The sequence below is a fragment of the Narcine bancroftii genome, chromosome 6 (genome assembly GCF_036971445.1).
Source record: "Narcine bancroftii isolate sNarBan1 chromosome 6, sNarBan1.hap1, whole genome shotgun sequence".
NCBI classification, from domain to species: domain Eukaryota; kingdom Metazoa; phylum Chordata; class Chondrichthyes; order Torpediniformes; family Narcinidae; genus Narcine; species Narcine bancroftii.
The window spans coordinates 125,902,672-125,917,783 of NC_091474.1; the positions used below are offsets into that span (position 1 = coordinate 125,902,672).

The 15,112-nt window shown below is 43.1% G+C and overlaps 1 protein-coding gene across 3 annotated transcripts in view; it reads right to left on the reverse strand.

The window, feature by feature from the left end:
* lrrc1 (leucine rich repeat containing 1) overlaps positions 1-15,112 on the reverse strand; it is a 218,589-nt gene that overhangs the window by 41,070 nt on the left and 162,407 nt on the right. For all 3 annotated transcript variants that reach the window (XM_069885981.1, XM_069885979.1, XM_069885980.1), the window contains exon 10: positions 3,090-3,173. In XM_069885981.1, coding sequence (XP_069742082.1) covers positions 3,090-3,173 — 84 coding nt within the window. The remainder of the gene's footprint in view (positions 1-3,089; positions 3,174-15,112) is intronic.

Below are 15,112 nucleotides of genomic sequence, written 5' to 3' on the forward strand. Positions count from 1 at the left end.
AGTTTGCTTGAGATTAATCATCCAGTGATTATTTGCATATTAAATTAGACTGCAATTGTTTAAAAACCACGAGATCCATTTTGCATGCTCATGCCATTTCAAGAAATTGGCTTGTCCATACATAAAAGCTGCAGACTGTCCATGGAAGCCATGAAATGCATGGCACAAAACTGAGCCGCAAGCTCAAAGCATAATGAAGATCTCCAAAAAGAAAATAACTCAGCCTGGCGTGCATCACAGATAGACTCGCATATTCTGGCTGATTCCACACAGCACTGCCACACTGATACACCCGCATATGGCCTCATGCTCTGCCAAACCAAGGCCACAGACAAATTGGAGGAACACCTAATATTCGATCTGGTAATTCTCCGACCCCACGGCATGAATGTCGACTGCTCCAATTGCTATTAAACTCCTCCCCAGAGTCTTTCTCTTTCCCTATCCCTCTATTTCCCTCCAGCTTCCCAACCCCTTCCCTTCCTCCTTCTATCAGAGACCGACCCTCCTTCCCTATTATTCCTCAGCATTTTTCTCTTTTACCCTTCCACCTACTTTGCCCTCTTACCTGTCAGCCTGTGCTCCTCCCCTGCCCCTTCCTCCCTCCTCCCCTGCCCCTTTTTACTCAGATGCCTGTCTGTTTTAGTTTATACCTGACAAAGGGCTCAGGCCTGAAATGTTGGTTACCCTTTACTTATTGTGGATGCTGCATGACCTGCTGTATTTCTCCAGCATATTTTGGTATTGCACTCAACCCCAACTTCTGCAGACCTCCTTGTTTAACTTTTTGCTCAAGCAGCAATAAGTTTACAGGAAGTAACTATGTGAAAAGATTAGGCTTTTACATCCTTCGCCAGAAATCTCCTACTTGAATTCAGATAAGATAATTGCTGACAATGTTTAACCAAGTAAACTTCTCCTGCAAGAATGAACAGTGAGCACAATGAAAAATCTCATTTTACAAATTTGCAAAATGCTAATAACATGGGAATTCTGAAAGGAAATAAGATGACATAAATGCGATCGTTGGTTTAATGAGATGCAATCAAGTCACTGGACTTGCTTTGTGACATGAACTGCTCACCATGTTTTGTTTTATCAGAAAGTGTTATCAATTTCGATATTACAATGACGTAAAAAGTCCATTACTTTCTGTATTTAATTATAGGCATGTGATATTTACTTAAAAATCAATGGGAATCATTTGTATGACATCCAACTCCCTTAATTGAACTCAACTCACTTTATCAGAAGTACAATGCATTCCCGAAAAGTACAAATCATCGATGATGTGGTAAAATGCTGAAGTATTATGTACTGCACTGTTGTGCAAGACAGCTCATCTCCATCCCACAGGCAGCCACTCTAAACTGCTACGGTTTCCAAACGTGTACAGAAGCAACAGTTTTATGCAGCTTGAGAAAGTGGAAAGTGGGGAGAGGGGAGATTAGGGAGAAAGAAAGGTAATCACTGGGCATTTTCAGCTATCGCACTTTGCAGTGAATCAGTCAAGTGAGCTATGACGTGGATAGATTTTGAAACATTGAAGAACGAGAGAGATTTTGAGAAGTGAATTCTGTGGAGTAGATGGGGAAGCGGAAAGGAACAGAGCACTGAGGGATTGGAAAGAAGGTCATGTGTGCGAGGACCTAGGTGAATGAGGAGCAGAGAGAGGGACTATTTCTGCTCTTAAATCTTGTGATCTTATCTCTCAAGTAAGGAGACCAGACCTGTACTCAGTACTCCAGATGCACCCTCACCAGTGCCTTGTACAGTGGCAGCATAACCTCCCTGCTCTTAAACTCAATCCCTCCAGCAATGAAGGTCAACATTTCATTCGCTTTCTTGAGGACCTGTTGCACCTGCAAACTAACTTCTTGTGATTCATGCACAAGCACTCCCAAGTCCCTCTTAAATCTTTCACCATTTAAGTCATCTGATCTACTATTTTCCTTCAAAAGTGGATGATCTCGCATTTACCAATATTGTACTCCATCTGCCAGAACCTTTCCCGCTCACAACCTATCTCTCCACATACTCTCCACGGCCTTTGTACAATGAGCTTTTCCACTCAATTCAGCATCATCAACAAACTGCACTAAGAACCCTCTTCTGTATTGTTAACCTATATCCTGAAGAGATGAGGACCCAGCACCGATTCCTGTGGTACTCCACTCACCACTGATGGCCAAACAGAGAAACACCCATTTATGCCTTCTACTGGTTAATCAATCCTCTAGCCATGCTAATACATGATCCCAACTCTAGATATCCTTATTTTATGCACGTCTTTTATGCAGCACCTTACCGAACGCCCTCTGGAAATCCTAGTAAACAACATTCATCTGCTCCCCTCTCTCCACTGCATTTGTTATATCCTCAAAGAACACGTAAATTTGTCAAGCAGGACCTTCCCCTCCTGAATCCATGCTGCATCTACTTGAGGAGAACAATTTCAATCCAGATGCCTAATTTTTACTTCAATAATAGCTTTGTAAATTGTCGCAAGTGCCTCTGCTATAACTTCTGCTGTTTCTTTCAGCACCCTGGGATGTACTCCATCAGAACCAGGGACCTACCTATCTTTAGACCCCTTACTTTGCTCAGCGCCTCCTCTTCGAGGACAGTGATTGTATCCTCACCTCACATCGCATCCACAACATCTCTCCTTGGCAAGTCAGAAGGTTTTTTTCTTCCAACGTGAAGGCTTCGACCATTTCTGCATTGCCCAATGTTAAACTCCCTTTCTCCTCTTGCAAGGGGCCTACCTTCAGTTTGGCCAGCCTTTCCACTTCGTATAATTAGAAAGACATTTGCCACTTGTTTTATATTTTATTCATTACGCAAAGCACAAGTGATTCCCACTTTACCCAGACTTGTGATCCTGACCTTGGAAAACACTGTCGGATATCATAGCTAGAATATCACAATTTCTCCCTTCACCTTGAAATATTGAGGGAATGTATCAATTGCAGTTCTGATACTTTACCACAATCTCACTTCGAAGGAGAATGCACTTGCCTGCAAATTCAGAAATAGTCTTTCAATACCAGCTCCACCAATATAGAACAAGGGATTCACAATCCTACCTCCTTGGGAATTGAAATCAGCCGATTTCTGTCCACATTAAAATTTGCCAGCTTTCGCAACTTTCCAATGCTCCTGGGCAAACTCTGAAACAAAATGATAGCAATTACATCAAAAATGCCTCCTGGTCATAATATTGTTTTAAAATATATTTTTCCAAGTCCTAACTTCTTCATATACACAAATGCTGGATTTATAATAAACTGAAAAGAACATTTAAATCAAATGATTTTCATTATTGCTTTCCAATATATTTAATTTGCAGTTAATTTGATGTTCTCACCAGCTCAGTAACAATTATTCAGCTCTCATTTCATTCTTAATTAATTTAATTCAGAAACCCAGCATGTTAACAGGCCTTTCCAGCGCTGCCCAACTACACCCTTGTGATCAATGAACTTTCTAACCTTGGGCAACTTTGGAACATGGAAGGAAACCGGAGCATTCGCAGGAAACCCACGCAGGCCACAAGGAGTGGTGGGTTGTTGGCTCTGTAACAGAATGGAGGACCATCGCCTTCCCAAGATCGTGTTATATGGCGAGCTCTCCACTGGCCACCGTGACAGAGGTGCACCAAAGAAAAGGTACAAGGACTGCCTAAAGAAATCTCTTGGTGCCTGCCACATTGACCACCGCCAGTGGGCTGATATCGCCTCAAACCGTGCATCTTGGCGCCTCACAGTTTGGCGGGCAGCAACCTCCTTTGAAGAAGACCGCAGAGCCCACCTCACTGACAAAAGGCAAAGGAGGAAAAACCCAACACCCAACCCCAACCAACCAATTTTCCCTTGCAACCGCTGCAACCGTGTCTGCCTGTCCCGCATCGGACTTGTCAGCCACAAACGAGCCTGCAGCTGACGTGGACATTTACCCCCTCCATAAATCTTCGTCCGCGAAGCCAAGCCAAAGAAGAGAAAAGAACACCACTAGGCTAACTGTGCCTCTGTTAAGAGCTCAAATCGATGTTAGTGGGAATGCTTGCTGCATGTGAATTGTGGGCCGTGAGTTTATTCAACCACACAGCACCTTCGGCATCCCACCAGAAGTTATTGAATGTGAGTTAAGCTGCAATCCTTAGTTTAGAAAACAAATAACAAGCAAAGTTTTGCATTAAAAAATGTCAAAAAGACTAGGCTGCATGTTGGTGACAAATCGCATCCTGCGCAAGAGTCAAAAGATCAGATGGAAAATTGGAATCCAAATTATTTGTGCAGTTTTAGGGAGAAAAATGATGACAGGCTCAACTGTTAAATAAGATTCAAAAGGATATTAGTCATTGCTTTTGAATCCAATATACCAATGGCTCACAACCTTTTTCTTTCCACTCACATCATTTTAAGTATTCCCTATGCCATCGGTGCTCTGTGATTAGTAAGGGATTGCTTAAGGTGGTGTGTGGGTGGGAAGAAAACGTTTCAAACCCACTTTTAATCATCCCTAATTGACTCATTATGTGCATGGCTTCATAACTCCAAAGGAAATGGGCCAATGACCATTTTTCCCAAGCAAAAGATTTCAGTAACAATTGGGTCTAGAGCAGTGATTCCCAACCTTCCCGCTCACATTCCACCTTAAGCAATCCCTTACTAAGCACAGAGCACCAATGGCATAGAGATTACTTAAAGTGTGATGTGAGTGGGAAGAAAAAGGTTGAGAATCACGGCTACTTTCCCTCCCAATATGAAGAAGCTTTATACGAGTCAGTCAAGTGACTCACTAACACACGCACACACACACACACACACACACACACACACACACACACACACACACACACACACACACACACACACACACACACACACACACACACACTCCCACCCATTGGGTCTGAATGAGTATACCAAAGAGTTTAAAACATTTTGCATCAAAAATTGAAACAAGAAATTAAAACATGATCTACTACCAATAACTATACCAGCAATCTCCATATATAAACACAGAATCTACAGAATAGGAACAGGATCTTCTACCCACTGACTCTGGGAAATCATGAATACTAATCCAACACTCATCCTATTTTATTCCCCATGTCCCCATCATCTCCCCCTAGGTACTGCTACTCATCGACACACCAGGGACAACTCACAAGCAAACAGGAGTGATTGAGCTGGCAAATAAAGCAAGCAAACCACATGATCTCCCTACCAAAGCCATTAATATTCATAACAGAATATTGACAGTCGGAGTTGTGACAAGATATTTGAAATCTGCCGCACTACAATATAATAATGCCATATATAGTGTACCTATACCACGTGATGTTTTGATGGTCAAAGATGAGACTTCTTTAAATTGAAAGGGAGAAAATGTCATGTTTACCGGATTCAAAAAATGGCTTCAGGTTCTGAAAGAAAAGTCAGCAATTCAAAGATTGCTCATTTCCTGCTGATTATCTCTGAGATTTCATAATACTCATTTATTTTCTGAAAAGCAGCCGAATATTGTATTTTTTTTAACATCTTCACCAGAGAGAGTTAAAATGCTGAATAAAAATTAATTTACATGTCCTGTGCAAGATCTAGAAGAAACCTCCACAGAGTTTGGAGAAAACAAAAATACTCAACAGCTATGTGTATCTGTAGTTAGAATCATCAAACCATAGAACACTACACCACAGAAACAAGCCCTTCAGCCCATCTAGTCCATGCCAAACTATTTATTTTGCTGAGTCCCATCGACCTGCACCCGGACCAAATCCATCCAACCTCCTCCCACCCCCTATCCCATCCCCCAACAATCCATCATCCCTTCAGTACTCATCAGCAAGCTTCAATCCCTGGGCCTCTGTGCCTCCCTGTGCATCTGGATCCTTGACTTCCTCATCAGAAGATCACAATCAGTGCAGATTGGTAACACTATCTCCTCCTCACTGACAATCAACATGGGCGCACCTTGAGGATGTGGGCTTAGCCCACTGCTGTACTCTCTCTACATCCACGACTGTGTGGCCAGGCACAATTCAAATGCCATCCACAAATTTGCCGATGACACCACAGTTAACAGCAGAATCACAGATGGCAATGAGGAAGTGGGCAGGAGTGAGATAGATCAGCTTGTTGATTGGTGTCACACTAACAACCTTGCACTCAACATCAGCAAAACTAAGGAATTGATTGTGAACTTCAAGAAGGGGAAACCATGAAAACACACACCAGTCTTCATTGAAGGGTCAGCAGTGAAGAGGGTAAGAAACTTAAAATGGCCAGGTGTCAAATTCTCTGAAGATCTAACCTGGTGCTATCACGTTACTGAAATCATGGCCATATTTTGTTAGGAGTTTCTGGAGATTTTGTATGCCACAAAAGACTCTTGCAAATTTCTACAGGTTCTTGGAGAGCATTCTGACTGGCTACATCACTGTCTGGTATGGAGGGGGCCAATTCACAGGACAAGAAAAGGCTATAGAGGGTTGTAAACTCAGCAGGACCATCATGGACATTATCCAAATCGAACCTGTACCCATGACCTCAGCTGGCAGTTCATTCCACACTCTCACTACTCTGTGAGAAGAGGTTCGCCCTAATGTTCCCCTTCAACATTTCACCTTCCTCCTGAACCCTTTTCCTCCAGTTTTTGCCTCACCCAATCTCAGTGGCATAAATCTCTTTACACGAACCTTATCAATACCCCTTATAATTTTTACGCCTCTATCAAATCTCCCCTCTTTCAACCTTTCCCTATAACTCAGCAATATCTTTCTAAATCTTCTCTGCCCTTTCAATCTGACTGAGATCTTTCCTGTAGGTGGATAAGTTCTAGTCTGGTCTGTGAAAGTGCTCAAATTTGGCCACTCTCTCACACTTCTCATTCCTTTCTCTGTGAGGGTGTGGGGTTGGAGTTTGAAATTATATCTAGGTTATGCGTTGCTGTTGTGCAGAGAGACCTGCGAGGGCTGATACATCAATCACAAAAGATTCATTTCCAGGTGCCACAGATAATCAAGAAGCCAAATGCCTTCATTGCTAGAGGGGTTGAATTTAAGAGCAGGGGGGTTCTGCTGCAACTGTACAGGGTACTGGCGAGGCTGCACCTGGAGTACTGAGTACAGTTCCGGTCTCCTTGAGAAAGGATAACTGGCTTTGGAGGTGGTTGGTTCCTCAGATGAGGAGATTAGCCTATGAAGAGAGATTGAGTCACCTAGGATTATACTTGCTGGAATTCAGAAGGATGAGGGACCATCTTTTAGAAACTATGAAAGGTATAGATAAAATAGAGGCAGGAAAGTTGTTCCCACTGGTAAGTGAGACTGGAACTGGGGTACAGAGCCTTAAGATTCAGGGGAGTACATTTAGGACAGAGATGATGAGAAACTGCTTTTCCCAATAAATTCTCTGCCCAAGGAAGCAATCATTAAATGTATTTAACACACAGATAGATTTTTGAATGGTAGGAAACTTAAGGGTTACGGGGAAAAGGCAAGCAAGTGGAGCTGAGTACACGGCAGATCAGCCATGATCTCACTGAATGGTGAAGTAGTCTAGACGGGCCAAATGGCCATCTCCTTCTGTGACTTCTTATGCAGACCTGATAGCTTCCAGGTTCTTTCTTCCATCCTCAGTGGTCATATTTGATGTTCTGATGGGATATCGGTGCAATTTCAGATCATGAGATGAACCTCTGGTTGACTCTCGACAGTTCTGTGAAAGGAGCTCTGTTCACCTCGTGCTACCTTCTTTGCAAATTACATCCCCACACACGTTTCCCTCCTTTCCCCACCCCATGCCATCTCTTTGCCTTGACGTCCCCCTGCTTACAATGCCAGATGTTCAACCAATTTCCTTCCCTACAAATCCAGGCTCCCATTGTCACTTGTTCGAAATGATCCTGCGCAATCTCACTGTACAAGTGTTTTCACTGCCTTCTCAAGAGAAATCAAGGCAAAATAAATGTCATTACATCCTGCTCGCAATTTTGACATGTATTTTGGAAATTCCTGCAATCAATCGCACAGTCAGACCAAATGGCCAGCACATCATGTAATGGAATTCTCAGGAAAGCTTCCAAGCAGAGTTTGGCCCTGTTGTTTTTCACCAAAAAAACACTAAATTTACACAGTTGATAACAAGATCATAAGACATAGAAGTGGAGTTAAGCCATTCAGCCCATCGAGTCTCTCCCACTATTCCATCGTGGCTGATTTATTTCAACTCCATTCATCTGCCCTCTTCCCTGAATCCTTAATTCCATTCCTGAAAACCTTCCCTACCCCCCACCTTAAATATCCCCAAAGATTTGACCTCCACAGGTGTTCATGGCAACAAATTCCACAAGTTCACTACCCTCTGGGTAAAGTAATTCCTCTCTGTTCTAAGGGGACATTTTTGGATTCTGAGGTTTGCCCTCTGGTCCCAGACTCCCCCTTCATAGGAAGCATCTTCTCCAAGTCCACTTTATCTAGTCCTTTCAGTATTCGCCAGGTTTCAATGAGAACCACCGCCCCCCCCCCCCCCCCCAGCCCCCTGATTCTGCTGAACTCCTGCAAATACAGTCCCATAGCCATTAAATGCTCCTAATATGAAAAATCTTTCACTCCTGGGATAATCCTTGTAGATCCGAAAACCAGCACAACCTTCCTTAGATATGGAGCACAGAACTGCTCACAATATTCCAAGTGTGGTCTGACCATGCTTTATAAAGCCTCAACATCACATCCCTCCTTTTATATTCTATCCCTCTCAAAATGAATGCTTACCTCACCACTGACTCTACATGCAAATGGGCCTTTAGGGAGTCTTGCACGAGAACTCCCAAGTTCCTTCTGCACCTCTCCAATGAATTCCCAGTACAACTGGCCAGTGGCCAACTTAGCAGCTTGTACCTGCAAAGCCACTCAGAAGCAGCAGAGGTTCGACCGTCTTGGGTCGTGTTGTCAATGTTAATGCATTTCTTGAGGATATAATAACATTAACAATGGCGTGAAGCAAGGCTGTGTTCTGGCACCAACCCTCTTTTCAATTTTCTTCAGCATGATGCTGAACCAAGCCATGAAAGACCCCAACAATGAAGACGCTGTTTACATCCGGTACCGCACGGATGGCAGTCTCTTCAATCTGAGGCGCCTGCAAGCTCACACCAAGATACAAGAGAAACTTGTCCGTGAACTACTCTTTGCAGACGATGCCGCTTTAGTTGCCCATTCAGAGCCAGCTCTTCAGCGCTTGACGTCCTGCTTTGCGGAAACTGCCAAAATGTTTGGCCTGGAAGTCAGCCTGAAGAAAACTGAGGTCCTCCATCAGCCAGCTCCCCACCATGATTACCAGTCCCCCACATCTCCATCGGGCACACAAAACTCAAAACGGTCAACCAGTTTACCTATCTCGGCTGCACCATTTCATCAGATGCAAGGATCGACAATGAGATAGACAACAGACTCGCCAAGGCAAATAGCGCCTTTGGAAGACTACACAAAAGAGTCTGGAAAAACAACCAACTGAAAAACCTCACAAAGATAAGTGTATACAGAGCCGTTGTCATACCCACACTCCTGTTCGGCTCCGAATCATGGGTCCTCTACCGGCACCACCTACGGCTCCTAGAACGCTTCCACCAGCGTTGTCTCCGCTCCATCCTCAACATCCATTGGAGCGCTTACATCCCTAACGTCGAAGTACTCGAGATGGCAGAGGTCGACAGCATCAAGTCCACGCTGCTGAAGATCCAGCTGCGCTGGAGTCACGTCTCCAGAATGGAGGACCATCGCCTTCCCAAGATCGTGTTATATGGCGAGCTCTCCACTGGCCACCGTGACAGAGGTGCACCAAAGAAAAGGTACAAGGACTGCCTAAAGAAATCTCTTGGTGCCTGCCACATTGACCACCGCCAGTGGGCTGATATCGCCTCAAACCGTGCATCTTGACGCCTCACAGTTTGGCGGGCAGCAACCTCCTTTGAAGAAGACCGCAGAGCCTACCTCACTGACAAAAGGCAGAGGAGGAAAAACCCAACACCCAACCCCAACCCACCAATTTTCCCCTGCAACCGCTGCAATCGTGTCTGCCTGTCCCGCATCGGACTTGTCAGCCACAAACGAGCCTGCAGCTGACGTGGACTTTTTACCCCCTCCATAAATCTTCGTCCGCGAAGCCAAGCCAAAGAATAACAGATACATTTGTTGTTAAGAAATTTATAACTAATATGAACATAAAATTACAAGAGACTGTAAAGAAAAAAGATTTATATAAATCAAAAATCCAATGGGAGAAAGATTTAAATATACAAATTCAGGAGGGGAGATTTGGTCAAAATCATGATCACATGAAAGTGTTACGAACACAGTAAATGTTAGATATCAAATGGTTCAATATAATTTTCTTCATCAATTGTATTATACTCCACAGTAGATGGTATAATGAGATGTGAAATTGTATACCTTTGGAAAAAATTACGTAGAATTTTAAGGAATCGAGTTGAAAATTTTTATAGTGTTTGGAAACCATATATGGATTTTATTGATAATTTTACATCCATCTCTTCTATCTTAACCACTCCTCTTAATTAGTAATTTTTAATAACAATTAATGATTGTCTATGCTAATATTATTGTATATTAAATGGTAGATGTTCATTTCTTTTCTTTCCTTTTCTTACTCTTGGGTGGGGGGGGCAGGGGGGGGAATATATAAAAGTACCTTTTTTGGTATTATTGGCTTTGGGTATTTGATTAATGTTTTATTCATTTTTTCCTGTAATGATGCAAACAATTAAATAAAATTTAAAAAAATGTTAGCTACATTTCTTGAGTTGACTGCACAAACCTGCCGCAACCGGCAAGTCCAAATCAAAGAACAACAATCGGTTACAAGAACATTTAATGGTTATTGCAACACTATTACAACGCCAGACCATGGCACTGTTTGTAAGCTGTCTGCATGGGTTTCCACTGGGTGATCGGGTTTCATCCCACCCTCCTCATTGGATCTGAGGCAAATAGAGCATCAAGAAGAATGCAAAAGATCTCTGGAACATTTTATGATGTTGATTACATGGCGTGATTTTACACTGTCTACAATGTTCTCTGTTCTCTGTGAAGTTTGCACAAGCTAGTGTAGTGTTAAGTTCCAAGCCGTCCCTGGTGTATGTGAAGATTTTTATATGCTCTGTTGGTTCCCACTTGCATTCCAGGCAGCTAAGATTCCTGCTGATCTGCCGAGACCAGACCTCCCTTTGTGTCTTTGTCATTCTAGCCAAAAGAACGCACGAGCCCAACGTCAGCAAGTGTCAATCGGCAGGACACCCTGATCTCCTGGGACTTCAGCAGCAACATGACATTGCAGCAGGTAAAAACAGAAAACAATTTCACTGGTGGAGAAAGAGATCAACTTGGGTTTGGACATTTTGATTTTAACCAATAAAACTGAACGATAAAAAAACCCTCCTGAGAGCCTACTTATCTTTAACTGATAAAACGCAAAAGCACTGAATGCAGAATGAATATTTTTCATTCATTATCCCATCAGAATGGCAAGCAGGCTTCAAGAGAAATCTACAGCACTGTTCTGGCCCTTCAGTGTAGTGCCAACCTAATAACCTACTCTAACAACTGCCTGGAATTCATCCACTGCAGAACCCTCCATTTTTCTCTGTTCCATGTACCTCTCTAATAGCCTCTTAAAAGATTCTATTGTACCTGCATCCACCAGTGTTGCCTGTAGCGCATTCCATGCACCCACCACTCTCTGTTACATCCCCCACCCAAGAATCCTAAAAGTATGCCCCATTGTGTTAGCTTTCTCAGCCCTGGGAAAAAGCATCCAGCCACCCACACAATCAAACCCTCTCATCATCTTATTCACCCCTATCAGGTCACCTCTCATCCTCCATCACTCCAAGAAGAAAAGAATGAGTTCACTCAATGTATCCTCATAAGACATGCTCTCCAATCCAGGCAGCATCCTTGTAAATCTCTCCACCCTCTCTTTGCACCCACATCCTTCCTGTAGTGAGGTGATCAGAACTGAACACAATGTTCTATGTGGGAGCTAACCAAGGTCTTATATAGTTGTGACATTACCCCCCAGGTCTTAAACTTGATGCCATAGTGAATAAATGCTAACGCTCCATATGCCTTCTTAACCACACTATCAACCAGTGCAGTAGCTTTGAGTGTCCTATAACAGTGAATATTACAGCACAGTACAGACCCTTCAGTCTACAATGTTATGCCAATCTAGGTAAACCTAGTCTACAATCTTATGCCAATCTAAGTAAACCTAATCCACAACAATCTAATCCTTCCCGACCCTACAATACCGTCCATAACATTAAATATCCAAGAATCCAGAAAATCTCCCTGGCCACCACCAAAGTCCCCAGTGTGCAGATTAAAATTTTATTTTTTTTAATACAGCACGGTAACCGGTCATTTTGGCCTACGAGTCCATGCCACCCAATTTACACCCAATGAACCTACAATGGTGTGAGGAAACCGGAGTCCCCAGGGAAAACCCCATGCAGACACAGGGAGAATGTACCAATTTCTTACAGACAGCACGGCAACGAACCCCGGTCCTGAACGCTGGCGCTGTAACGGCGTTGCACTAAAATTACACCAAACGTGCCTCCCATTGGAAGTTTACTCTACTGATTTGTTTCCCTCCCTCACAACACTCCATTTATCTCACATCCACATGCTGGAGTCTTTTGTGGTAGCCTCTACCACCACCCCTAGCAGTGCATTCCAGGCCCCCACCACAGACCGACCTCTGACGTCTCCCCAAAATTTTCCTCCACTCTCTTCAAACAGGTGATTAATAGACAACCAAACAATCGCAATTGCTTGGGTACTGCATTGGTCAAAGGTACAAATGTGGTGGAAAAGCCCAGAAGAATAAACTTGCAGTCAAAAATGTGCCAAATCTCAAATTAAATTTTTAAAAATTTAGACATCAGCCCAGTAACAGGCCCTTCCCGCCCACAAACTCCTGCTGCCCAAATATGCCAATTAACCTACATTCCCCATTCCTTTTTTGGAGGGTGGGATGAAACCCGATCACCCAGTGGAAACCCACGCAGACAGCTTACAAACAGTGCAGGACTGAAACCCATGGTTCTGGCGTTGTAATAGTGTTGCACTAACCACATGCACAATTACAGAAACAAACTTCTCCCAAGAAATAATTCAGGAAAACCCTGAAATGCCTGCAATTGACATGACTGATTTAAAAAAAAAAATCTGGTTTGCTTTAGCGCAACTGTATCATAGCACCAGGAACTAGAATTCAAATCCGGTTGTTGTTTACAAAGAGCTTGTACATTCTCTCCGTGGCCTGTGTGTTTCCTCTGTTCCAAAGTGTACAGGGTTGGTAGGCTCATTGGATGTAATTGGGTGGAATGGGTTTCATTGTGTTGGAAGGGCCTTCTGCTATGTTGTGTTGTTAAAATTAAACAAAACATTTTTAAAAATAAAATGATGTGAAGTGATGTGTTTTGGAAGGTCAAACCTGAAGGCTGAGTACATGCTTAAAATGGCAGGATTCTTAACAGTGTGGAAGTACAACCTTTGGCTCCATATCTATTGATCTCTCAAGGTTGCCACGCAGGTTGAAAGAGTATTTAAGAAGGTTTGTGGTACGCTGGTAGTCAGGGAAGTTGGGATTGCATTCAAGAGTCGTGAGGTAATGTCACACCTCTATAAAACTCTGGTTAGAAAACACTTGGAATTTTGTGTTCAGTTCCAGAATCCTCATTACGGAAAGGACATGGAAGCTTTGGAGGAGATTCGGCAGGATGTTGCCTGGATTGGAGAACGTATCTTATGAGGGCAAGGTTAACAGAGCTGGGGTTTTTCTTTTTGGAGAGAAGAAGGATGAGCAAGGACTTAATAGAGGTCCACAAGATTATGAGAGCCATAGACAGGGTGAACAGCCAGCGCCTTTATCCCAGGCCGAGAGTAGCAAACACCAGAGGACATCTGTAGAAGTGGAGGGGAGGAAAGTTTAAGGAAGAGATACGTTTTTTTTAAACAAAGAGTAGTGGGCTTCTGAAATCCATCATCAAGGGTGGTGGTGGAGGCTGGTACAATAGGGACATTTAAAAGACTCAGGCACATGGATACGGGAAAAAAAAGAGGGTTATGTGTGCGAGGAAGGGAAAGTTTCATTTGTTGATTAGGTTTTTTATAGTTAGGAATTACATTGAGGGCCAAATGGCCTATAGTGGGCTATAATGTTGTGCTATGACCTTTTTTAAATTATCAAAATTATCAAAAATATCAAAAAATTATCAAAAATATCTGAACATCCAGAATGCAATAGAAAAGTAAACAGCAAAAGATATAAACCGCAAATACAAGAGGGATACCAATAAATCCACTGAGTAAAGTTCTGATCATTGGTCAGAATTTTCTCAACGATTAAATGAAGTGCAGAGTATGGACATGTTTGATGGAACCCAATCTGCTCTTTCAGGTTGAAGGAGGATAGTCGACAACGATAGGGTTGAATGAATTAATGCAAGAAAGCTTAACCCGAGACAGAACATTTCAGCCAAAGAACCTCCTTCCATGATGTGAACACCATGCAATGTGATGCTGGCAAACCCCATCATTTAACTTCAACTGAACTGATGCAGATACATTCACATGCACCCATGCAAGCCCATACACACTCGCACAGGCACGCAGGTAGAGAATAAGACTCCACAAAGAAACACCAAGCCACTGCCTTCCACTCCATCACTGAACTCAACCAGTCACCTCCCTCTCATGACCTTGAACCTTATTCTTTACCAACCCCACCCAAGATCCACAAACCCAATTGTCCCAGTAGACCCATTATTTCCATGTGCTCCAGCCCCATCGAACTGGTATCATCTTATCTCAACTCCATTTTGTCCCCACTGGTCCAATATCTTCCTACCTACTTCTGTGATACCTTACATCACTTCAACAACTTCCAGTTCCCCGGATTCAACCACCTCATTTTCAATATGGATATCCAATCTAAATATACCTCCATTCCCCCATACTGAAGGTCACAAAGCCATTCATTCCTTTTTCAATAGAATTGTGCCTGGCACGGTTAGT